Consider the following 27,959-nt stretch of genomic DNA (forward strand, 5'->3'; position numbering starts at 1 on the left):
AAGGTGTGGCTTGATTCACAATACCTTCTTATTGACCAGTACTATTAGGCTTCACAAACCACAACAAATAGCAGGTTTAGCATAAGATCAGGGGTAAAGAGCATTTTGAACATAAAAATATACTTTTTGTTGATGTGGCAACTTTTGAGGGTAAAATCCTAATTCAGAAGAGACAATGACTGAATTCCTAACTTGAGAGAGAACCCCTTTGTGTTTTATGGTTAGATGCGTGATTTTGTTTTTGATCTTGAGTATCTGGTCTTTTAAATCTTTTATGGTATCAGAGCCTTGAAGATTACAATACTCACTTTCTTTTTTTCCTATATCAATCAAACTCGTCTTTTACAAATATTTTTCATCTAGTTTCGATTAAATTTGATCCAAACAATTATATGTTGTCGCTCGCACAATTTCTTCCCTTCCTTAAGAGTAACAATCTTTTGGGATTTTTCGATGGAACAAACTCATGTCCTTTTCAATTTGTTGTTGATGTTGATGGTAAACTTGGCTCATATCTCATTCGAGAGTTCCTTGAATGGAATCAACAAGATCAAGCTCTCCTCAGTTGGCTTAATGTTATAGCCACTTCAAGTGTGCTCTCCACTATAGCTCGCTTCTCAACTTCTTGTAAACTATGGCGTTCTGTCGAAAAGATATATGCTTCATAATCTCGATCTAGAATTATTAAACTGAAGCACTAACTTCAAACAACAAAACAATATAATATTTCGATTTCTGATTACCTGGATCAAATAAATGCAATCATTAACAATCTAGCACATGTCAAAAAGTCAATCGATGAAGATGATTTCATTACTCTTCTATTAAATGGAATGGGAACTGCCTTGATAATCTGATTGGTCTCCTCCTTAGTGCATAAATGTTTCGTTGTAGAACAAGTTTATGTCATTGAAGATATTACTATCACAACATTATACACAAATATATCTAAGTCAATTGGTCACTGTGGAGGCCGAGTGTTTTCATGATAAAAATATCAATTGACTTTTATCTATGAATCCAACTAGTATTATTTTAAAGACTTCTACTCGACCAGAATGTCAGATTTGTGGTCATTTCAAACATTTCACCATTAATTATTATCATCAAATAAATCAGCCTATGAAGGGACAGATCCAACAAAGCAACTTGTTGCCATAGTTGATATTTACAACGTTCCATCAAACAATCGACCTTGGTATACGAACCGTATGACATAAACTCATGTTACGTTAGATCATGCTAATATTTCTATTCATAATGATTGTGGGGGTCGGATAAGGTGGTTGTTGCGAATGGTTCAAGTTTGTCGATTTCACAATGCTAAGTGAAAAATGGGTAAATTCGACAGACCTTGAAGTTGAATTTACCCTTTTTCACGTTGTATATACATTGGCTCTTCGACTTTACATCACAATTCATTTTATTTTTGGTTAAACAATAAACTACATTCCCCATTTATTTTCTAATATTCTTTTTATGAATCATTTTTTTAAGATAATAATTGTTACTTCACTTTTACTTCTGTGGACATGTGATTTATTCAATTTTGAACATATCATTCACGTTGGGGGATTTTAGAGTCGCCACCATTCATATTTGAAATGGGTGTGAATGGTCACCCTAATTATATTTTTTTGAAAAATCATGTTTCTCGGCATTTGATGACTCTCGTACGGATATGGCTCATTTGGTCCAACTTTTGATTCAAGGTAAGGGAGTCCATTTTATAAAGTAGGGAAGGTGTTAAGCACCCTACTCCATCCACCGTTGGTGGTGACCTCAAACTCGATCCATCTTGAAAATAAAAATAAAATAAAATAAAAGAATCAAAAAATTCGATATGTGCCCTCAAATATGAGGGGTTTTGATATTAGTTCAACCCATTGAGGGCACCCTTATTGAAAAAGGGACCCTTTGATGGTTCAAACCATGGTGGTGTGTGTGAAGGTGTGAAGAAAGGGATAAGTAGAATAGGGGATTTGGAGGGGGTATTCTTTTGTCCAAACCCACCTTGCTCCTTTGTTGACTTTCTTTGCCTTTTCTTAATAAATCCCTTTGACCTTCTTGGATTTGCTTGAAAAAAAGTTGAGAGTTGAGGGTAATGGAGGTGAGTTGAGAGTTGAGAGAAATGAGGTGAGTAGAGAATTTTTTTTTAGAGAGTATTTTTCTCAAATTTTCCTTAGGTAGTGAGAGTTGAGAATGAGGGGGGCTTTATAGAGTTTGAGATTTGTTTTTAAGGGTAAAATTGGGTGAAATGAGGAGGAATGGTAGAATGGTGTGGGGTTTAAGAGAAATGAAGGGGTAAATTAGAAGTGTTTGGAGGGTATTTGTGTAAGAAGGTTAAATGGGTTGTTTTACAACCCAGATGGGTTGGATCTTTCAACCCATTTGGGCTGAGTGTTAAGTGAAGGATAATAAATGGTGAGGATGGAGTGTAAGAGAGTGATGGATGGGTTGAGTGTTTGGGGAGTAGTGTTTGGATTTGAGAGAATGGGGGGTATAAGAGGGTGGTTGATGATATTTGGGAGGGTGTGGGAGATGATGTCATGTGTTAAAATGGATGGAAATGAAGGGTTGAGATGAATTGATGGGAGAGTATGAGTGTTTGATTTGAGAGGAGGGGTGTGGGTTTAGATTGTAGATGTGGGTTTTGTAGGGAATGATGAGAGTAGATTAGGGGGAGGTATAGGTTAGGGGTGCGGGTAGATTAGATTTTTTAGATAAAAGGTGATGGGTTGATGAGGGTAGATTAGGGAGAGGTATAGGTTAGGAGTGTGGGTAGATGATGTTTAGAGAAAATGTGATGGGATAGGTTGGGGATGAGGGAGGTGAGTTGGGGTGGTGACATGTGTCCCACCTTGATGATTGTGGTGATTGGTTGTGATGTTGGGTTGAGTTGAGAATTGGGCTTGGGTAATGAGTTGGGCTTGGGGAGAGTGTTGGACTTAGGTGAGGGGTTGAATAATAATGGGTTTGGACTTATGTTGAATTGAGTTGAAGAATGTAGAAGGGTGGTGAGGAATTGGGGTCCATGGGCCACGTGGGAAGCCTTAGGCCATTTATTGAAAGAAATAGAGGGCTTTTGAAAGTATGGGCTTTGAGGGCCCAATTCGTTTTTTATTATCTTTTTGGGCATTTTGCATCGAGGGCCCGGTCAAATTTGGGTGTCTACAACTTCTAACAATTTTTGTATGAAGGACACCAAAATGAGGAAGAGGCTTTTCCATGACAAGAATGAAAATGGTTTGTATCATCTTCGTTTCCATCATAGTGTTCATGATAAATCACAACCACCTTTTGCACTTATTAGTGAAAGAGTTTCTCCTCTGGTGGCACCAACGCTTGGGACATCCTTCTTTCCATATTTTGCAACATGTGGCATCTCAACACAATCTTCCACTTAATAGGTCTTTTAAAGATCATCAATTGTCAAGGACTAGAAAGTTATTACTAGGGCCCTATTTATAGAGACTTTAAGGTTTAATCATGCACAAAATCCCCAAAATAGACATAATTCATTGATAGTCCATGTTTATTATTATTTTTTAATAAATTATGAATTTTTTGCCTAATTTCGATTATTCATTTGTGATAGGTCAAAAATCACGAAATTCAAAAGGATGAAGTAGGATAATTAAAGAAGCATATTATGATTCAAGACCTAAGAAAGACCACGGATCGAAGACCAAACTTTTTGGGCCCACATGAATCGTGGTGCGGTGAACACCTTGGACAACGCGGTGATGTCGAAAAGCTTTCCTCGAGATTTGTACAATGTTAAGACTGCATGATTTGTGACGTAACAAGTTAGGATTTAGACTATTTGTAAAATACGAAAATGTCTGGTCTCTATAAATAAGAGACCTGACAAGAACTTGTAATCATCTTCTCTTTTCTTTTCCTCTCCTATTCTTTTAGTTTTCACTTTTTTAGTTTATTTTTTGTTCAAGCTTTGTACACAGTAGGAGTTATTTGCTAGTTTTAGGTTGAGATTAATAAAAGAAGCATCACTTTCTTCTCAATTTTTTTTCTTTTATTTTTATAATTTCTTTTATCATTCTTACAATGATTTGTGGCTAGACCTCCATTAGAGAGGTCGATGAAACCTGAGCAAAATTATCTTAGTTAATTTTATTTGTTTCTAATCATGCTTCAATGCTCTATCGTGATACCAATTTGTTAAGTAGTGATCATTAGATAAAATACTTATTCTTCTGATTTTGATAGTTTAATCTTAGATAAGTTAAAGTTAAACTATGCCTTGTTAGAAATTTTATATTTAATCTTTTGATTTTGTCTTATTAAATATCGTCGTAGAATTTAGATTACATATTTGGATTAATAAATTTCATCTCCCAATCCAATAACATTAGCTTTATTGATTGGATTGAGATAATAAATAAACAAATAAATTAATGAGATGGACTACTTTTGGTAGATTCAACTAATCTAATTCTTTACATTGTGATTCTTATTCTTATTTATAAAAATTAGTTTTATTTCAGTTCTCTTTTATACCTTGAATTGTGATCGTTTTAAGTCGAAAGTTGTGGATCAATGTTGTCTCTGTGGATCAACCATTGCTTGCCAAGGTTTTTAATATTTTACTCTCTTATTTTTTTTTTAATAATCTGCATCGAACAATGAATTTTGTCTTTCATTGCCTTTGGAAAAAAGTACCCGCTTACCATTTAAGTGATTTTTTTATTGCTTCATCTCCACTAGAATTAGTTTTGACCGATGTTTAGATATCTCTATATCTTCAGTAAAATATTTCAAATACATTTTATTTGTTGATGATTATTCTAAATAATCTAGGATATTTTCCAGACGTTTTAAATATGAAATATTTTCTTAAATATTTTGTGAAATTCAAATACTTTTACTTGACCATAATGTTAGATTTGTGGCCTTTTCGAACATTTCGCAATTAATTATTATCATTAGAAGGACCGACCTATGAAGGGAAAGTTCCAACAAAGCAATTTGCTGCCATGGTTGCCCCTTCCAATGTTTCGTCAAACAATCAACTTTGGTATACGGATAGTGGGGCATAAACTCATCTTACACTAGATTGCACTAATATTTCTATTCATAATGATTATCAAGGGTCGGATAAGGTGGCTGTTGGGAATGGTTCAATTTTGTTAGTTTCACATGGTGGGTTTTCTACTTTACATCATATTTCATTTTTTCAATTAAATAATATACTACAGTGGCCATCTATTTTTTCTAATATTCCTTTTGTGAATCGTTTTTCTTGTGACAATAATTGCTACTGAATTTTTTTTTTTGTTTTGATGGTTTTTGTAGAAAGATACCAAGACGAGGAAGAAGTTTTTTTACGGCAATAGTGAAAATGGTTTGTATCCTTTTCATTTCCATCATAGTATTCAGAATAAATCTCAACAACCTTTTGCACTTATTGGTGAGAGAGTTTATCCTTCGGTGTGGTATGTTTGGGGCACCTTTCATTCAATATTTTACTACATTTGGCATCTCAACACAATCTCTACTTCATGGGTCTCTTAAAGATCATGAATTTTGTGTTTAGAGTCTTTAGTGATTCGGGCTCCTAACGTTCACAAGTTAAGCCTTCGGGCTCCCAACTCTTTTAAATTAGCATTTTATCCTTACACATTTATCAAAAGATTGAAATACCCCTCAACCATTAGGTTTGTCTTGGGAGTTGTTAGCTAGAATTGAAATTTAGAATGTAGTAGATGGTATATGGACAATTTACACTGAACTTTTCATTGAAGCTTACTTCATCATTTTTACACGCATCTTTCATTCTTCATGAAACTTTGGTTGTAGTGTATTTTGCTCTCTCCTTCATTTTTACATTTTTAAGGTATTGGTATATTAGTCGTCCCTTCATTTTTAAGCGGTTAACAGTAATGAAGCTCCATTTTTACGTAACAAAACTTCTGGTATTTGCTTCAACCTCCATACTTTACTTCCATTTGTCTCATCTTCCTTATGATAAAAAATGTAAAAAATAATAAAGTTACAGTACACACGACGCCTAAACATGGCACGATGATATACACATGACGCTTTTATAAAGTATGATATCATTAGATAATGCGTTGCGTTACAAATAAATTATGCTACTATACAAAGGTAATATACTTCGTTACAAAGGCGTTTTCCCATTTTTCAATTACATATATTTCTTTGTTTAAAATCTTCTTCTTCTTCGTATCTGTGTTTTCAATCTTCTTCTAAAACTTCTTCTCTTTTTGAAATTTTCTTCTTCTTCATCTTCTTCTACTATTCTGATGAAAACTTCAACAAAAATAGTGGTGAGGTAAGATAAATATATTATATTATGAAAAAAATGCAATAGTTACACCTGCAAAAGAAACTATTTCACGTCTGAAAAGATGTGCGATGACTCAACATTGTACGTTGATATACACATGACACCTTTATAAAGTCTGATATCATTAAATAATGCGCTGCATTACAAATAAATTACGCCACTGTACAGAAGTAATACACTTCGTTACAAAGTCGTTTTCGCATTTTTCAATTATCTCTTCTTCTTTGTTTGAAATATTTGTATCTGTGTTTTCAATCTTTTTTCTGAAACCTTTACTCCATCCAAAATCTTCTTCATTTCCGTCTAAAATCTTCTTCAACTATTCCAATGAAAGCTTCAACGGAAATGGCGGAAAGGTGAGAGGAATATATTATATTATGAAAAAGTATAATAATTACATTTGCAAAGGACTACAGTAGTGTTGAGAAAAACAAGAACAATCGAACCAAGAAGCGATTTGAAACAAAGCATAAATCACACACAGAAACATAATTTTTTACGTAGTTGCCTCATGATTGAGGTACGTTCACGAATCACATCGATTCCACTATAAAGAGAAAACTTGTAGTTACAGATTACACCCTTTCACAGAAAACAAGAAATATAAATACCTCATGAAACCTAACTAGGTTTTACATACTATTAGTGAAATTACAAAAATACCCTTGGGTAAGGGCATGACTTGATTCACAATACCTCCTTGTTGACCAGTACTATCAGGCTCCACAAACCACAACAAATTACAAGTTTAGTGTCAAATCAGGAGTAAAGAGTATTTTGGACATGAAAATATACTTTTTATTGATGTGGCAACTTTTGAGGGTAAACTCTCAATTCAAAAGAGATGATGAATTCCTTGCTTGTGAAAGAACCTCTTTGTATTTCATGGCCTTAGGGAAAAAAATACTTGCTTATCATTTGATTCTTGCCAATTTTTCAAGCGTTGATCTCTACATATGATGATTTTTCAATTGTTGAGCTCATACACTTTCCGATTTTTTAGGTGACAAGCTCGCAATGGGTAAATCATCATGAAATGCACAAACAACAATGGTAAAACGAATGCTCGAATAAATAAATAAATAATACACTATGATAATATTAGAGTTGGATTAAAGAGCTAACTTTTCATTTTAGGATTCATTTTATTATTTATGCATATTAATTTATGATATTAAGTGGCAAGCTTGATATTTTTTTGAATTTTAAAACTTCGAGCTCTCTACTGTAAAGATCTTCACAAATACCTGAAACACACTTAATAATAGCGAAATAAACACTTGAATAACATGTTACAACTAAATCTTTAAAATTATTAGTATGTCATCTCCATTTGTCATTCATGGTCACAAATCATCATAATGGATTGAAAATTACATATAAATCCTTGAAATTATAAGTATATTATTATACATTCATCAATCATCCAAATGGATCATAATCCTTGTGGAAAAACTAGGTATCATAGAAGAGGTGAGAAAAGGATATTTTGGATACTAAGGTGCTGTTTGTTAAACTGAAAAAAATAAGTGCTGAATAACATTAAGCGCTGAAACTTATAAGCGCTGAATTTAAGTGCTGAAAAAGTTGTTTATTTAGATGCTGAATCATGTTTGTTACACATTGCTGAAACTGATAAATTATCTTTGTTACCCTTACAATCATATTATACATTGTTTGCATGTTCAAATGCTTATTTATTATCAAACACAATAAAATATATTATTTCTTATAAAATAAAATATAATTTATTTTTAAATAATAAATAATACTCAAATCTTCAATTTATAAATAATAATTTCTATTATAAAAACCCACAATTTCAAATAAAAAATAATAATGTCATACAAGTCACCAAAATTTGAAATCAACTTTAAAAATAACTTAATTTTGGATGAATAATTTTTTATGGAAATGAAGGATGTGTAATTATAAAAGCACCCTATGAATTAATAAGGGCAACCCACACTATAGACATTTTTTGTTTTGTTTTATATGGATTAAAGTTTTTGGAATGAGCAAATTTTTAGTGAGGATGGTTTATGTGGTCTAGAGATCATCCTCACCAAAAATCAGCCTATTTTGAAACTTCTAACTCGTTAAAAATAGTTTTAAAAAAAAAAAGGGACAATTTACGGTTCTTGAACTTGTTTTGATAGGGTTAGAAGTTTCAAAATGTGCTGAGTTATTGTGAGGATGATCTCCTCATTGTAGAGATCATCCTCACCAAAAATCAACTCATTCCAAAATTTTTAACCCATATAAGACAAAATAATTTAGCTATGGTGTGGGTTTATTAATTTGTGGGGTGTTTATATACTTATCCATGAGATATAAGAGGTAATTTCCTTTTAAGAATAAGGGCTTACTTGTCTATGCTCAAAAAAACAAAGGGCATACTTGTCCGTGTTGAAAAAAGCGAAGTACTTACTGCTTCAGCACTTTTTTTCAGCATCAAAATAGTGCTGAATTTTTTTCACTTATTTTCAGCAATAAGCACGAGTAAACGAACGCGCTATTTTGACAAAAGTGCTGAATTTAATTTTTTTCAGCAATAAGCGCTGAAAAATAGCGCAAACAAACACCGCCTAAGAATCTTTTCTCCAGGTGATTGGTGGGGAGCATTTAAGTTACCCCCCAAAAACTAGGGGGTATTTAGAGATAAGTCTTTAAATAATGGTTCATTAAATAATTTTCCAAACAGGCATAAAATGGCGGGAAACCTACCAAAAGATCAAAATCCTCTTCATTCCCCCTAATTATATCCATTGGAGCTCTCTCTCTCAAAAGATTGAGATGCTGATCTGCATTTCTTAACCTACATTATATCCTCACCTACATCTGTCACTGAAACCCTAGATCTCAGTTCTCATGGACAAATATGTGGTTCCTTGCTCCTCTTCTCCCGATTATCCAAAACCCCTTCGAAGGTAAAATATTCTCTATCACTCTCGTTTTATTGTTCTTCTCTCCGATTGCGGTTCCAACATCTTTAAACTTGCAATCGTTATCAATTTCAATTTTGACGGATCGATTAATTGAGTTTTGCCTCATAATTCAAGGTCTCCATGGAAGAGGAGCATTGCGGAATTGGACGGCAGGTTTTCTTCAAAGTATCGTCACGAAGTTTCTGCATTGTTGCTTGAATCATACTCCGAGGTATTTTTTTTTATTTTAATTTTATTTTATCAATATAAGGGGAAATTATAAATAAATAAATAAAGTAGAGCATTTGTGAAATTCCCGTTACGGAGCAATATTCATTTAATTCCGAAAATGGTGAGTTGCTGTTTTCTAAATTATTTTTTTTACCAAACTAGGTAAAATTAAGTTAAATTACTAACACCCTTTATTGTATATTATTAGATATCACATTTTGAGAATGATATTTTTCTTGTAATTTACCTTATTAAATGTGAATAATATTTTTATGGTAATTTAACTCATTTTTTTCATATTTAGTAAAAAAAATAAAAAATTTAATTCCGACATAGGGGAAATTATATTACAAAGTGGAAAATTTGTGAAATTCCTGTTTCCGTGCACAATTCATTCCAACGATGGTAATTTGCTGTTTTCAGTACCAAGCAAGGAAACAATTTAGTTAAATATACTAAAACATCCTTTATTGTTTATTATTAAACACCACATTTTGAAAATTTCACAATTTTCAATGAAGGTTTTAGTAAATCAGCCTTAATACATGTTGTCGATTGATTTAATTGGACTTAATTGAATTTTTCTGCCATTGATACTGAATTTGTGCTGTTTTATTGTGGAAAGATTGGAGCTTTCCCTCATTTGTACCACATTGGTGACGCAAGCTGTCCAACTCATGTAAGAAAGTCATTACTTAATTCTACTTTTTAAGATTCTGTGGATTGAAGTTTTATGTGCTACATGTTCATTTGAGTTGAAAGTTCAGATTTGTTGTACAGATGAATCAAATGATTAATGCTGCAATTATGGATAGCCAAGTACCTTGTGGAAGGTTAGCGATGCTCTTTTTTATATCTTAAATCATATAGAGATCCTCCATTGATTTTCTTAACTGATTTTCATTCCATATGTTTTCCTTTAAATTTGTTCCTTTGCTTCATCTATTACATTGGGAGAATGCTTAATAGGGTGATTTGGCTCTCTTTATTGTATAGTTTTTTACGTCTTTGGTGATTTAGCTCTCTTTATTGTATAGTTTTTTACGTCTTTGGTATCATATTGGTCAACAACCTTTTCTATGTAACTCTTGTACTACAGAGTTCACTTCATTTGACATACTATTGGTTACTACACCACCCATTTTTCTCTTGGAAAGTATTTGTTTTAGTGACATTAAGTGAAGTTTCAATGTTGCCATTACAATGAAGGAATTTCTTCTTTCACCTTGCACCTCACCTTGAGAAGTATGTCTCACTGACTTGACACTCTATAATTGATACCACATATATATTTTAGAGTTGGGATGTTCTTTGGGGAGCACGACAACTGTAACTAGGGTTTGTGCAAAAAGTATTTATATTGACAAAGGACGGTATTGCTCCTTATAAGGGCTTATACATAGTGATGTACAAGAAAAATAACAACTCTATTGTACACGAACATCTCCCCACAAGCCAAACAGGCAGACATGGAAACAAGAGTTTGTCTCATAATAGTTTATACCAAAAGATCGAGAGACCTTTACTGAACAAAAATCAACGAATTGTTTGTCACGGGGAATGGTTTGAACTAGTAGAGTTTGGTAATTTAGGTTGGAGAAGTGGTCTGGGGATAGCTCCTTTTTTATTCATTGATAAGCCAGGGATTAACTCCTTATGGGTGTGGTCTTTGGAGAAGCATCATTAATGAAAGCAAATGAATGAAGGAATTGGGTTTGGAGTGAGGAGAGCTGGTAGAATGAAATTTTGGGAGGGTAGATCAGTAGATGGTGTAAAACCCTTTGCTTAGGTCCCAATCAAGCTTTCTTGGTTCAAGAAGGACAATGAAGTAAAAGTAGTGAAGCAATGCATGGTCTTTTTTTCTATCCGGAAGAAGTATTTTGATGAGGTATTGTGTGATGTGGTTCTAATGGATGCTTGCCATGTTCTTCTTGGAAGACCTTGGCAATATGATAGGAGCACAATCCATGATGGGAAAAAGAACACTTATGCTTTTTGGAAGGAAGATCATAAGTTCACCCTGCTTCCCATGAAAATGTGGATAACAAATCAAAATCTGTTGTTCTTCTTACTCTAAAAAGCTTCCTCAAAGAATACGATGGATCTACTCCTATATTCACTTTGGTGGTTAATGAAGAGGTGGTTGCCCGTACATTTTCTGAAGATATTAGAGACCTTATGGATGAATTTTCAGATGTATTTCCATTTACCTTCCGGATTGCCTCCAATGAGAAATATACAGCATTGTATTGATCTCATTCGGGGTTCTTCTCTTCCAAACAAGGCTTCATATAGAATGGTGCCTAAGGAACGCAAAGAATTGCAACGACAAGTTAGTGAACTTTTGGAGAAGGGCTACATTTGTGCAAGTCTAAGGCCTTGTGCTGATCCGGCATCGCTAACACCTAAAAAGGATGGCTCTTGGCAAATGTGTGTGGATAGTAGTTTTATCAATAAGATAATGATCAACTACCAGTTTTCGATTCCAAGAATTGATGACATGCTAGATTATTTGGCAGGTGCTAAGATCTTTTCTAAGATTGATCTACGAAGCGGTTATCATCAAATCAGAATTCGGCCTGGACATGAGTGGAAAATCGCATTCAAAACACATAATGGGTTGTTTGAGTGGCTTGTTATGCCCTTTAGACTTACTAATGCTCCTAGTACTTTTATGCGGGTTATGACTAAGTCTTACAGCCTCTTCTAGGTGTGTGTTTGCAGTGGTTTATTTTGATGCTATTCTTGTGTACAGCCGCTGTCTTGAAGAGCATCTGATTCATCTCCGGAAGGTATTTGACATCTTGAGAAGTGAAAAGTTCTATGGAAACTTGAAGAAATGCAGTTTTGCATTGGAGAAAGTATGTTTTCTGGGTTATATTGTATCTTCTAAGGGAATCATGATGGATGAAGAGAGAGTCTGAGCTATAGTGGAGTGGCCTATACCTATTTCTATCCATGAAGTACGAAATTTTCATGGTTTGGCCACCTTCTATCGCAGATTTATAAGAAACTTTACTTGAAATGTAAGGAAGCTTGGTTAGAGACACCAACTCTACCCTTGTCTTATATTAATCAAATTGAGTAAATTACAAAAGTACTTACAAAAGTACCCTACACTATACACTTACAAACACCAACAACACTGTACATACACCAACACTCCCCCTCAAGTTAGAGTATACATGTCAAACATGCCCAACTTGATAGAAACATCATAAAGAGTAGTAGGCCCAATTACTTTGGTGAAGATATCCACAAGTTGTTGACAAATAGAGACATGTTTAGGGATTATGGAGCTATCATAAACTTTCTCTCTAACAAAGTGCACATCTACTTCAATATGCTTAGTCTTCTCATGAAGGACTGAATCAGATGCAATTTTTTGAGCTGCTTCATTATCACAATAAAAATGCAAGGAACCGCTAATAGGAAACCCTAACTTAGAAATGAAGGAACAAAGCCATAATATCTCACATGCTCCATGAGCTATGGCTCGATGCTCAGCCTTGACGCTTGAGCGAGCTACAATAGGTTGTTTCTTACTTTTCCATGAAACCAAGTTTCCTCCATGAAATGCACAATATCCATAAATAGATTGACGATCTATGATTGCTCCTACCCAATCAGCATCAGTATATCCAAATATATCAAGATGGTCATGAGAAAAATACATAAGTTCACAACTGGACTAGACTTGATGTACCGAAGAATGCAATGGACAACAACAAGGTGAGAGGCACGAAGAGCATGTATAAACTAACTCACCAGGCTAACAGCAAATGTGATATTTGGTCGAGTGATAGTAAGATAAATAAGACACCCCACAAATTGTTGGTATTCTCAAGGATCAGAAAGAAGATCGTCATCATTTTCATGAAGTGAGTGCTTAAAATCCATAGGAGATGAAGATGGTTTGCAACCAAGCATACCAATATCACTAACAAGATCAATGACATATTTCTTTTGAGAAAGAAATATTCCTTTCCTCGAGTGAGCCATCTCAAGACCAAGAAAGTATTTAAACTTCCCAAATCTTTGACCTCAAACATGCGACCATGCTCATCCTTTACGCGAGAAATAAATGAAGAATCATTCCCAGTAAGAATAATATCGTTTACATAGACCAACAAAATAGTACGTCCAATCTGACTAGAATGTGTGAAAACGGAATGATCGAAGTGACATATTTGAAAATCCATATTAATTAGTACTTCACTGAAGCGATGGAACCAAGCACGAGGTGACTGCTTCAAACTATATATAGATTTTCGAAGATGACAAACCTTCCCAGGAAACTTACCCTGAACCAAGAAGCCAGGAGGAGGATCCATATAGACCTCCTCTGTGAGATGCCCATGAAGAAATGCATTCTTCACATCTAACTGATACATAGGCCAACCTTGATTAGCAGCAAGAGAAATAAGAATACGAACAAATGTCAATTTGGTTACAAGAGCAAACGTGGCATCATAGTCCAAACCATAAGACTGAGTAAAACCCTGCAAAACCTCGAGCAACTAGATGAGCCTTGTACTGAGCAATAGTGCCATCCAAGTTGTGTTTCACAGCAAATACCCAACGACAACTAATGGTGTGCTTCCTTGATGGAAGAGAAACCATGTCCCATGTATGCTTACGTTGCAAGGAATTTATTTTCCTCCACCGCAAATTTTCACGTAGGATGAATAAGAGCAACGGAGATAGAGTGAGGGATGGACACAGTATCAACAGCAGAGAGAAAAGCTCTATAAGACAGAGATATAGCTTGGTAACACATATATTTAGTAATAGGGTAAGGAGTGGAAACACACTTACGAACTCCTTTGCGAACAACAATAAGCAAATCAAGATAAGATGAAGCATTAGTATGAGATAAATTAGGAGGCATAACTAAAGGATTGAGATTACTAGTTGGAGCTACCGGCGAGGAAGATGACGGTTGTTGTAGAATAGAAGAGGGAGCACAAGACCGTCGGTGAATATACATGAGAGGCCCATGTTGCTGTAAAGAAGAGTCAGAAGAAATCATTGGAACAAGTAAGGGAGTAGGGGACAGGAAAATTGATGCAGAACTATCAGAAGAAAAATAGGGAACTTGTTAAAAAAATGTGACATCCATCGAAGTGAAGAAACTTCTCGATTGAGGATCAAAGCATCTATATCCGTTAGAAACCCTAGAATAGCCAATAAAAATACAACGGATTGCGGTATCATCCAATTTTCGTCTACTGGGACGATGATCTTGAACAAAGTTGGTACAACAAAAAACCCAAGGCTTAATGGAAAAGATGAGATTTTGAGGACAGAGAATACGACCCTCTAAGATTTTAGGAGTACGATTAATTAAGAGGCATACAATAAGCAATGTCATAGATCAATATGACTTCGGCATGTGCATACCTCGTAACAAAGAGCAGGTCACACCAAGAAGATGTCTATTCTTACGTTCGGCAACACCATTTTGTTGTGGGGTGTATGGACATGAAAAATGATGTACCATACCATGTTGTTCAAGATAGTGAAAAAATGAGTAAGAAGTGAATTCACCACCATTATCAGAACACAAAAATTTAAGAACACCATACCAAGTATGTACCATAGCATGAAATTCTTGAAATTTAGAAAGCATCTCATCTTTAGACTTCAAGAGATAAACCCATGTAATTCGAGTACAATCATCGATAAAAGTAACAAAGTATCGAGATCCATCAATAGGTATAACTAGAGATGGACCTCATAAATCAGAATGAACTAATTCAAAAGGAAAATGACATCGATGCATGCGATATGGATTAACATTTCTAATATGCTTTGAAAGTTAAAATATATCACATTGAAACTAAATAGATTTGTAAACTTGTCTAAAAGATGGAATCATAGAACATAATGTTTGAAAGTGGCATGCCACAAAAATAAGGTATGTTGAGTAGCTACAATAGGTAATGAAAATATAGAGCCAAAAATAGGAGTAGATTCACCAGGAATAGTAGTAGAAACAGCTTTAGCAACGACATGAAACATTGATGGAGCATCCAAGTAGTACAGTCCCCTTTTCTCAACACCTCTACCAACAATCTTCCTCGAATTGAGCTCTTGAAAAACATAATGAGATGAGTAAAAAATAACACAACAGTTTAGTCATTTTGTAATGCTACTAACAGACAAAAGTTGGGAGGAAATATTAGGAACATGTAACACATGGGAAAGAGAAAAAGAGGAAGATATTGGAATGGTTACTACCCCCCCAAATAGGAGTAAAGGAACCATCAGCTAAGCGAAGCTAGGCTGGTGTGGAAGGATAAGAAATCATAGAGAACCTGTCAGACTTACCCATCATATGGTCAGTGGCACCTGAATCGATCACCCACCGAGAGGATGATGATGAAGTAGAGGCAGCAAATGCAAAGTTAGTATTAATGCCTATTGGAACTGAAGATGGTGATGGTCTAAAAATATTAGAAGAAGAAGCTTGAGAGCGCAACTCTAATCGAATCATTTCCTCAATTTGCCCATCGAGTCTAAGGGAACATCTGTCAAAATAGACTGAGAGTCTGAGGCTGTGGAAACAACTGTATCAGCATGCTGAACATGCAAGCTGACCATCTGGATATCTATGGAGATGATAGCAGTAATCATGAACATAGTCAGCTATTCCACAATAGGGGCAAAGGATAGAAGATCGTCATCGACCACATCCATGACCTTTACGGCCCCTATCATTCCCTCTACCAAGACCTACAGAGGGAGGGCGAACAGATGAAACAAATGCAACATGCTCCTAAGGGACACCAGTAGAAGGGAGGACAAAAGTCATAATAGCATGACAACGCTCCTTGCTAAACACAGTAGCATATACTAATCTGAGAGAAGGAAGTGGCGACGTTGCAAGAATCTAAGTCCAAAGTTGTTCAAATTCATATCAAAGACCACCCAAAAAATCATAAATCTGGTGTATCTCAGTACTTTTGGCAATAATCTTCGTTGACTTTGTCGACAACTCAGATAGTGGTTCATAATGACTCAACTCCTCCCATCTCCACTGAAGAGCTCCATAATAATCATTAATCGAGCTCACCTTACTGGAAGTGAGCAATCTCTCGAAACAACTGATAAATGCGAGCATCATTATCCGTGAGAGAGTAAGTCTGGGTGAGAGCTTCCCAAAGCTTGTGAATAGTCTCGTAAAAATTGTAGTTGGCTGCAAGTTGAGGTTCTATGGGATTTAAGATCCACCCTCAAAGATTATAATTATCTACCTCCCATTTGTCAGCATCAATAGATCCAGGAAGAGGCTTAGGAGTATTCCCATTAAGATATCCTAGCTTCGATCGACTCCCAATGTACAACTTGACCGCTCAAGACTAGACCAAGAAACTATCACCATTAAACTTAAGGTTGGTGATAGAATGAACTAGGGAATCAAAAACAGAAGCAAGTGCAAGGCTTTTAGACTCCATTTGATATTTTAAAAAAAAAGAGAAAAAAAGGTCTAGAAAAAGAGAAAAACTGGTTTGGGTAAAAAAGCTCCCAAGAAATATCAACCAACACCTAGAAATCTTCCCAAAACTCAAGAAACGAAGAAATCATACCTACTAAATATCAAGAATAGTTTTAATTAGATGCGAGTCGAACCAAATATGATCAAATAAGAGAGCTAAGTCAGATTGGTCGAGAACAGTGCCACCGAACCAACAAAAAACAAGTAAAAGAGGGTCTAAACACCATATAGATTTAAAAAACCAGCAATTGGAGGCTATGGATTTCCTTTATTAGAAAAAACGGCCAACCCTTCAAGTGGAGGTGTCGATCGGAACAGTGGATTATCATCCTATCAACAATTACGAATGTCGAGGAAACTGCCCTTCAATCTTTACATTCAAGAAAAAACCCATAAAACAGCAGCAAATCATACAAATGAGGCTTTCATGATAAAGAGAAGATCAAAATCTCTTAGTAAAATGAATTTTGGAAGCATTTGGTGATGAATTAAGGCTGACGTCATCATGACGTCATGATGATGTCATCAAAATAAAAAAAATATAGATTTTGCTCTGGTTGGCTTTGATACCAACTTGAAATGTAAGGAAGCTTGGTTAGAGACACCAGCTCTACCCTTTTCTTATAATAATCAAATGAGTAAATTACAAGAGTACCCTATACTATACACTTACAACAAAACACCAACAACACTATACACACACCAACAATTTTAACATTATAGCAGCTCCTCTTATGGAATGCCTTAAGTAGAAGACTTTTGAATGGTCTCAAGAAGCCCAAATTAGCTTTCAGCTGTTGAAGAATATTTCTACAACTTCGACACTTATTGTCCATGATTTTGATAGTCTTTGAATTAGACTGATGCTGCAGGTGTGGGAATTGTAGTAGTCCTTGGTCAATCTGGACGGTCTATTACCTTCTTTAGTGAGAAGTTGAATGGTGCCAAAATGAGGTATAATACCTATGATCTAGAGTTTTATGCTATAGTGCAGGCCGTTAAACATTGGAATTCTATTTGTCCTACAAGGAGTTCATTCTACATATGTACCATGAAGCTCTCAAGTATCTCCATAGTCAACAAAGTTTGCACAAGCAACATGCTAAAGGAGTGAGTTTCTTGCAACAATTCACCTTCTCTTTGAAGCATAAATTTGGTATTCTCAATAAGGTGGCTGATGGACTGAGTCGAAGAGCTACTTTATTGGTGGAGATGCGAGGTATGGTGGTTGGTTTTAATAGTTTTAAGGATTATCACCATGAAGATCCTTATTTTGCTACTATTTTACACACGATACAACAGGAAAATCTACTGATTTTATGCTCAAAGATGGGTTTCTTTTTGAAGGTTTGCGATTGTGCGTGCCAAAGTGCTCTCTATGAGAGAAACTTCTAACTGAGCAGCACAATTTAGGTCATTTTGGTATGGATGAGACTCTTGATCTGCTACAAAAAGACTATTTTTGGCCAGGGATAACTCGGGATGTTATGAGACATGTTCAAAGTGTCATGTGTGTCAAAAGGGAAAGGGTACAGCCACTAATGCAGGACTGTATTTACCACTTCCAATGCCTAATAAACCGTGGTTGTGCATTAGTATGGACTTTGTGTTAGGTTTGCCACCTACTCAAAGGAAGAATAATTCCATCATGGTGATTGTGGACAGATTCTCAAAGAGGGCACACTTTGTTCCTTGTTGGAAGACTATGGATGCTTCTCATATTGTTAATCTCTTCTTCAAAGAGATTTACAAACTACATGGCATTCCTACCTCCATTGTCTCCGATAGAGATGCAAAGTTTCTTAGCCATTATTGTTGTACTTTGTGGAGACACATTGGGACTGAGTTGAACTTCAGAACTTCTTTTCACCCTCAAACTGATGGGCAGACTGAAGTTGCAAATAGAAGCCGTGGAAATTTGCTACGTTGCTTGGTTGGTGAGCATATCAAGAGTTGGGACAACATTCTTCCTTTGGCTGAATTTGCCTACAATTCTTCAAAGAACTGGACTACTAACAATTCTCCTTTTGAAGTGGTTTATGGTTCGAGACCTTCAAGTGTTGTGGATTTAACTCCTTTGCCTACTAATAAGGAGACCAACACTAAAGCTGCAGATATGGCGACATTTATGCAGGACCTTCATGCACACGTTAAGCTCCAAACTGAAAAATCTAATGCTAAATATAAAGCAGTTGCTGACCTTCATAAGAGGCGAGTTGTGTTTGACAATGGTGACCTGGTTTGGGTGATTTTAACCAAAGATAGGCAGCCAACTGGCTTATACACCAAACTTAAAGATCTCAAAGTGGGTCCTTGTAGAATTTTGGAATGTATCAATGACAATGCCTACAAGGTTGAACTGCCTAGGCATTTAAACACTTCTAATGTGTTTAATGTGCAACACTTGCTTCCATATTATGCCAATGAAGCAGTTCCGCCCGTGTTCCACAGTAGTTCTTCCTTTTAACTGTTGTAACTCGAGGTTGAGTTCTTTTAAGGAGAGAAATGATGCAGTTATAATCAGTCCTATTAGCTAGTTAATCAATTGTAACTGTGTTACTTTTTTAGTTAGTTAGTTACAAGAGCATTATGGACTTTTCATTTTTGTTAGTTAGTTAGAGTTTTCTGTTAGTTAGCTACAAGGGCATTATTGACTTATAAATAGGTTATTGTAACCAGTTGTAAGGCAGTTTTTGCATTTGAATGAAATAAAATCAATAAAGTTTATCTCTATCTTTTCCTAACTTCTGAAAATTTCTAAAGGTTTCAACCAAATCTGAGATATCTCAGATCTGATCTCATCATTTTGTACTGAAAATAGGCCTCCTCTTTTCTGTTTCTTAATAACATTTTTACATATAAAAAATTAGGGCTGCAACCTGGGCGAGCTGGCCCAAACTCAACCCAACTGATGGCCAAACCTGGGCTGAGTTATGTAGAAGATGAGTTGAGACTGGATTACAATATCTCAACCCGATTTCAATTCGGGTTGAGGGTACAAGCAACCCGACTCAACCCATACCCTATGCTCTATACTAATATATAAATATTTGTATATTAATTATATATTTTTTTATTTAGCTTTCTTATTGCATCTTATTATTATGACTTGTGGACAATTAGTTAATATTAATGTGAACTTTGGTTTACTATGGTTTGTTTAAATATTCTTTCAACGATGGATTTAAAGGTTGTATGCAATTTTATTTACTGGTTGTTTGGTTTTGATTTTGTATTTTTTTTGTTAAATATAAAATTTATTTGCTAATGAAAATGAAATTAGGGTTATTCAATGAACCCAACCCGACCTAACTGCCCAAAATTACCTAACTCGGGCCAACCCAAACTCAACCCGATTTTAGAAGATCAAGCTCAGGTTGAGCTTGGGTTAGTGAGCTTAGGCTCGATGGTCGGGTTGAGTTGAGCCCGGATTGAGGGTTTTGCTACCTAGGTTGAGCCTGGGTTTACCCTTCAACCTGCCCCCAAGTTGCAGCCCTATAAAAAAGGGTTCAAACCTAACTCTGATCTTTTGTACTAGTCTAACAAACATGTAACATTAAAAATAACATCAAACACCAAAAAAGTACCCTATCTAGACCTACGTTACCTGGTTCATTGGTTCGCTTGGTTCGAATTCGGGTTTGTGGTTCACCATTCTAGAATGAACCTGGTTTGTAGGGGTAGGTAGAGATAATTCTTTTCTTGGTCCGCTTGTGCATATATATATATATAATTCAAGTATACAAGTTATAATCACAATTATAATGTTAAAAAATTCTAAGTTAAATAGAGATTCTATTTCGTAAAATAATCCAAATTTTAAATATTACAATGAAAAATAATAATAAATTGAGTTGGTTTAGTGAACCAATGAAAACAATATTTGTTTTGCCGAACCTGACCAAAATTCGGTGGGTTCGTGGTTCGCTTGATTTTACGAACCTAGTACGAACCATGCTGCGAACTGGCTTGCTCAGTACCATTCGTGGTTCGGACTAGTAGCAACTAATTGGGTAACATGGATCTAGATTGATGTGAAATTTCAACGATTCATGATCATATGCCTCTTTCAAATTTCAATTGAATTGAAGTGACAAAGACTTTCAAAGATTTGGTATATGGGTTTATGTTGTAGTACAACAATAGATTTTCAGATATTTTTTGAGCATTTGCTTGATTTCCTTTTTGTTTCTTTGTCTTTTAGACATGCATAACTTTGATTTGCATCGTTCTAGTCATACCACCCAATAATCCTCCTTTTGGATTGTTAGTATAGTATTGTATATGTCATTGCTATTGACTATCCAAATAGTAGGTCATTATTTGGATAAACCAATGGAAGCAACTCAAAATTTCCACCAATTTCAAACAATCTTAACCACTAAATCAATGGACTTGAGTGATGGTAAAACCATTAAAAAATATTTAGCATTCAAATGATTAAGATTATCCATACAACGGATGAAGGTGTTGATGAGTTAATGGGGAGGCAATTACGTATCAATGCTTAGTGATCCAGATCCGTAACAGCCCACCCAAGTCTATAAAAGGAGGAGACCTCTCTTCTAAAAGACCAGATCTCTCTTCCTCTCTCTCAAGCTTTCTCTACTCAAATCTCTACCACTTAGTCAAAGTTTTTTGGAAGGCATCTCGTGATGTCCCAATAAGGATTAGATAACTGAAGAAGAAGATTGGAGTCAATCTATCTCACTGGAGAAGAATGGAATTCATTCATCTTATCGGAAAGAAGATCCAATCTTTGGCATGTATCCAAGGAGTGTGCAAATAGAAAATTTTCCCACAATTATGATATGGAATAATAGCTATGCACATAGTACCTATGATTTAATGGGCATATGTATTACTTAGGAAATGGAACCATTTTCTTTCCATTGTTCTTGACATTATATATTTTTAGTCATCAATGTCTTAATCTATTGTCTAACATAGTTGCACATGTCTATGCTTGGTTTGTTATTTTTTGTTTCTAATCCCAAAATATTTCTTCATTTGACAACAAAGGTTTTGTCCTTATTATTATTTTGTCAGGGGGGGCATATCTGGACTAGAATTTGACACCAAGGTGGATACTTGATCTTTTCTTGTTGTAACATATTTTTAAAATGTGGAAATATTTTTTTTATGATCTAGTTTTTAATAGTGTTTGGACTTTGGATTTTGTTATATTATTTAATCTTGTTTTGTTCCATCTTGGTGGAGAGCATGTAAACTAGTTTGCAAATAAACTTAAACCTACTTGTTCTATGTGCTATATAAATAATTGTTACCTTTAATAGGTAAGTAATATCATGATCTGGATTGGTCATGTAATAAATTGTCTTATAATATATAGCTTTATGTTGCTTTAAGATTTGGCATCTAGTTCTTTCTATGTGAGAAATAGCTTTACATTTTCCATTTCATTTATTTATTTTTATTGAAATTTCGCTTTCATGCAATTCAGTGATTGTAATTGGTTGATAGTGGAACAAATCCATGCTTAGTTGGATATAGTTGCTAGTATCCTTTTGCAAATTGTAGGAGCACCAAATATCTTTAATTAGATTGTAACAATCCTTTAAGCCATATTCAATCTGATTCATTTTTTTATTGTAAGATGAGATTGTTGAATTCTTAGGTTGTAACCAATGGAAGATGATTTAGAGAAGAGAAGAAGAAGATGATGAAAAAGGAGATGAACTAGATTGGTTCAGCTCTTATCACATTCTATTTAAATTTAATGGGTTAAACCCTAAGTTTCAACTTATGGACATGGTTTGGGTTCTTTTTTCCTTCAATATTTATACGTATCATAAGATCGATGCTATGTTATCGATCCAATATGTTCAATCATTCTGATGCATTTACTTATTTTTCCTATTGACAGAATGGAAAATTGTGATGCAATATATGAAACATGATAATTTGAACTGTATACTGTATGTTTACCTATTTCTATAGCTTCTTATGCTCAAGATGGTTAGATGTGCTTAAAATTTGATGGAATTGAACACTTCTCAATTTATCTCAAATCTCAACATCGATGCAGTTGGCATACTAGTCATGGAAATCTTGTTTAGATTCCGGGAGCTCTTGTACACAACACATAGTTCACCTGCAAATTGTAAACATTCTTGAATGGTTACAAACTTGAATGCCTATTCATTTTTTCCACTCATCATCATGGGTTATTTGTACAACCTCATTGCATCTTTTTATAGGTAAAATATTATATTAAAATATAGGGAAATACAATAAAGGAGGTTAAGGGTACCTACACATAATAAAAAGACACGAACGCAAGAAAATACAACCCAAGAGAAAAGAAAACTAGCTCTCCAATAAATTATTGTTCCCACCAATAGAAAAATTCTCAAAGGAAAATTCCTAAATTCTTTAAAATTCTTTGGAGTAGAATATAAAAGGGCTTTCACGTTGAGGATGTCTTCAAAGACCAGGAACCAAAATATGACATTTTAACATAATTTCATGAAATATATCAAAATATTTCCATTTCCACAAGGTCTAAAAAAGTTTAACCGATAATTTCTTTTGGTATACATTTCGTAAGAAATCCCTATTCATTTTGCAAAAACATTTTGGTGATAGCTTATTTCTAGTCAAATATCCTTTTTCAAAAATTATTCAAAACTATTGAGAAAAATTATAAATAGTATTAATTGCTTGTAGATAGGATTTGTAAATTACATCAATAATAATAGTAGTAATAATAATAATAATAACAATGACGATGATGATGTTGATGATGATGATGACGACGATAATGATGACATCCACTAATAAAAAATTAATATTCAGTAGTACGAATGAATTATGGTTAGTTAGATATCAATATTATTTTAGTTTGACACATTCTAAGCATATTAGTACGTTCATGTAAGGACATACACATCCATGTTTTAATTAATTGGATACCTTATTATTTGTCCATACATATTAAAAAATCAAAACATATAACAACACGTGAATGTAGTATTCAATAGTTGATTCATTTAAGCAAGTGTTTTACATATTGAGGTGTATGTTGTTGATGCGACATTGTTATTTTCATTTTCCTGTATAATAGTATTTTTTATCGTTGTTTAGATCTCAAATACTTGTGCGTATGTGTAGCAAAAACGTTGTTAATATTCATTTGCACCCTTTATGGTTGCTGATTGTATTTTGATGGCATGATGAAGGTGTTTTAATGTCTCTTTTATCATTTCCCTCAATTTCAATAAAAAAATTCCTCAATATTTTGTATCATTTCCTTCATTTATAATAATTATATTAATTTCTACATTGATTGAAATATTTCCATTCCGAGACTAGTGTATGAGGTGCTTAGTGTTTGGCACACCTTAGCTTCTCTTTTAGATGGGGCTTGTTATGGAGTTTTTTCCATTTGTAGTACATTGGGGCATTTCAAAGAAAGAAGCATGAGTCTTTGTCAAGAATAGAGTGGAGTTAAGGAAATTCTCCTTTTGATTAAGGAGCTTTTGTGCAAGTACTCATCAATTTTATTGGAGTTTGGGGGCTTATTTCTGAGGACTGTGTTTTCAATGGGGGCTCATTATTCATGGGGAAGGGTGACCTTTACATTTCTTGTTCTTCCTTTGCATGCATCTCAACATCTTACGTTGTTTTTCTTACTCTTGCCTTCCATTTTTCTTTTAAATAAAATCCTCTAAACTTCTTTGAAAAAAAAATCTCTTCTTTCTTGGATATCGTCTCCTATTATTTTCATTGTTGGATTATTGACTTTGAGATTTTTAGGGAATATACTTGGCATCAGTAACAAAAACAGGATGTTTAACAGTGCATGACTTTGAAGTTCTTTATTGCCTCAAAAATGGTCAATCAACATGTAAGTTTCCATACTAGACTATTTTCTTGGCATATGTATTGGGCTGTGGCACATTTGACGTCATATTAATCCATATATTTACTATAAGTTATCTCCACATGTTATATTTCTAAGCTATTTTCTCATCAAATGTAGGTTTTGTTCAAGCTTGGATAATGGTTATTTTTAATTGTAGGCATGCTAATGTTTTCATTCCCTAAAACATCCTTGTTTCTCTCTCATTTTCCATGGTTTCAATAATTTATGAAAATTTTGTTATATTTACTCAATGCCAAAATAATTCCATCTATTTATAATCTGACAGAAATATAAATCAACATTGGATTTTGTATCCTTGTTTTGATGCATAAATATATAGTTTGCTACAATGTGCATACCTGTTTGCATTTTGAATGAGATATTTTGAGCTTTTTCCTTGACGCTTTAATAAATAAACACAAGGGACAACATATATAATTCTTAGTTTCTTCATTGACACAAGCACTACCTTCTAATCCATTATCATCATCAAAGCCTTGTTCCAACCATTTGGGGCCAGTTGCACAAATCCTTCTCCATGTTCCAAAATACCCTTCCTATAAATTAAAAAACTCTTTAACTTTCCTTGTATAATATTTAAGCTCTTTTTCCAACATTCTATTTGAATGTATTTGCTGATTGATATTCAGACTTCGTTTATGTTGGAGTAAAAAAAAAAATTGAAAATATTATGGTTCAAAACTGAATTTTATGGCAATTCTTTTAGTTCACGTTGATTATTTTGTGATGAATAAGCTAATCATCTTGTGATTACCTCCGTCTTTAATTTAATTTACTCATATTCTGTGGCATGATGCCGTACTCCATAAAAAATTAAGACATTTTACTTTCGCTAGTTACTGTTTTCAATTCGAAGTATTTTTTGTAGTGGCTTGATTTAGATTGACTGATGGTAGGTCTAAAAGAAGATGAAACAAAGCATTTATTGCACCTTCATACACGTCAACGACTGGATGTTGTTCGATGGAATCTCGCTAACCAAGACGAGGTTTGGATTTGATTGCTCTTCTATTATTACATTTTGTTACATTTTACATTTTCATCTTGTGAATTAGTTCTATCAATTATTTTGTTTCATTGTAAATATAATTTGTGTTTATCACCAGTTACTGATGTTAGTGAACTCAAAATGCCCTTCCCTATTTCATGGTGTATTGGATACGTTTTATGCATGTCTATACATGCATGCGTTTTGGACATCACTGCTATGCATTTTTGAATTATTAGTAGTTTTGCCTACTAAACTTGGATTGGTTTTCTTCTATCAATCTGTTAACAATTGATTTGCTTGCATGGGCTGGTTTGGTTAGGCACTTATTAACTGACCTGAATTTTCATTGGTTTCTTTTCTTATATTCTAATTTTAACTCATTATTAGCGGTTAACTTCTGCAGATTGCTTGCACATCTATGCTAAGTAACGAAGTTCTTATATTTGATATTGGTTATATCTCTTCTAAGCCAATTGAAGTAAGTTTCCCCTGTTACTTTAAATTCTTGCCTCATTTAACCTAACTACTTGATTATGTTGATGCTCTGAAACCCTTCTTCCGCCCACATCTTAATTTGGTTGGGCCTGGCTTCTTGTGTCTACGATGTTTATTTTTTCTTTTTTTCCTTTTTGCTCAAGGTAATCTAATTATCACCACTACTTATCAATGAAGTTCTGTGTAAGACATGATTTTTCTATCTAGTTCTGCTCCACACCTAATACAACTGCATGCACACACTTCAACCAGCGTCATGGTCTGTTGAGAGTTTATTAAGTCCACGAGTAGCCTTGAAACTCGAAAATCTAGGACTTTTTCATTCAAATCCTATTCATAAAGTACCATTATTAATGTAGTTGTGTAAAGTTAGTTTGTTCCTGCTGACTCTTTTATCCACTTTAGTCAAATCACTTCCTACACATTTGGTGTAAGATTCATATTTAAGTTCAATGCAGTAAATCCTTTTGTGTTTAGTACAATATTTTCTTATTTGTTCAACATATGTACTTTGGTTTGTATTGAACCTTTGGCATTTCTTGCTATTTAATGCTTTAAAGGCCTCTATCTTTATATTTGATTGGTGGGTTAACAATTGCCTACAAAATATCAGTTAACAATGCATTTTATCAAATAACAATATTAAAATTCACGGGGATTTGATGCACTACACCATAATGCATCATTGCATCCATAGTACTTGGCAAGCTCTTCACTTCCACAACTTCTCATTTGAAACTCACTTTTAGGGACTCTATCTTGTAGTTTGGTCGTCAGTTTTGGTTCATGATCCCATTCTTTATTGTGTTACTCTCAAGTAGGTGTTAAGGAAGAGACCTAATGTCAGTGTGCATGGCTGCCAAGTCCCTAGAGGCATATCTGATATTGCTTTTACTTCGAATGACCAATCAAGGTCAGTATCTAAGGCCTAGAGTAGATGAGTCACTTGGTTTTGTTGGTTGAGATTACTGATTTATTCCTTTCTCTTTAGGTTGTTTGCATCTGATGTGTTTGGTGTTATCCACATATGGGACCGGAGAATGAGTAATCTTCCATATGTTGAGCTTATGACTAATTCCCATAGCCCCCTCAATAGTATCCAGCTTAATGCAGAAAATCAGGTTAGCCATTGACCTTCTAATTTTGTTGAATTGTGAAGGCTAATTACAAGTTGTTTTGAGAAAGATGATTAACCGCATGTGATCTCAGCAAAGAACTTTTCGAAACTTTGTTGTGTTCCATTTTTTTCCTTCAATAATGTCTTTTTGATTAAATATAATTTTTTTCCTTCAATGAAAACTAAAGTCATATTCATGTCATCATAATTTTTTATGTGTGACATTTGAGTATAATAATATATGCTATTTTAATGTTAAACTATCATGTTAGGAGGTAACAGACTTTTACACTGGCTGTAAACCTGACGCAACCCTCCTTTATCCAAGCTTTATGTTGTTGAGTGTATATTTTCCTCCACTCTCAGGTGTGTCATTCCCCAGTTAAGCCCCTTGACCCTCTTATATTCTTAGTTCTCCCCTTGTCCAACATATCAGTCTTTTGGGGTAGTTGGTTGG

General features: G+C 34.4%; 1 protein-coding gene across 3 annotated transcripts in view; it reads left to right on the forward strand.

Moving 5' to 3' along the window:
* The first annotated feature begins 9,029 nt into the window (after positions 1-9,029).
* Positions 9,030-27,959, forward strand: part of LOC147400521 (Transducin/WD40 repeat-like superfamily protein) — a 30,049-nt gene continuing 11,119 nt past the window's right edge. The window contains exons 1-10 of one of the 3 annotated variants that reach the window (XM_086446212.1): positions 9,035-9,261; positions 9,394-9,490; positions 10,115-10,168; positions 10,270-10,322; positions 22,040-22,073; positions 24,770-24,860; positions 25,796-25,887; positions 26,294-26,368; positions 27,207-27,298; positions 27,377-27,506. In XM_086446212.1, coding sequence (XP_086302338.1) covers positions 9,203-9,261; positions 9,394-9,490; positions 10,115-10,168; positions 10,270-10,322; positions 22,040-22,073; positions 24,770-24,860; positions 25,796-25,887; positions 26,294-26,368; positions 27,207-27,298; positions 27,377-27,506 — 777 coding nt within the window. In that variant the 5' untranslated portion in view covers positions 9,035-9,202. Of the gene's footprint in view, positions 9,262-9,393; positions 9,491-10,114; positions 10,169-10,269; positions 10,323-22,039; positions 22,074-24,769; positions 24,861-25,795; positions 25,888-26,293; positions 26,369-27,206; positions 27,299-27,376; positions 27,507-27,959 lie in introns of all 3 variants that reach the window. The other 2 variants (XM_086446214.1, XM_086446215.1) reach the window with 2 other exon arrangements.

Source organism: Akebia trifoliata, chromosome 6 (assembly GCF_017979445.1).
Source record: "Akebia trifoliata isolate Shusen 1 chromosome 6, ASM1797944v1, whole genome shotgun sequence".
Classification (NCBI taxonomy): domain Eukaryota; kingdom Viridiplantae; phylum Streptophyta; class Magnoliopsida; order Ranunculales; family Lardizabalaceae; genus Akebia; species Akebia trifoliata.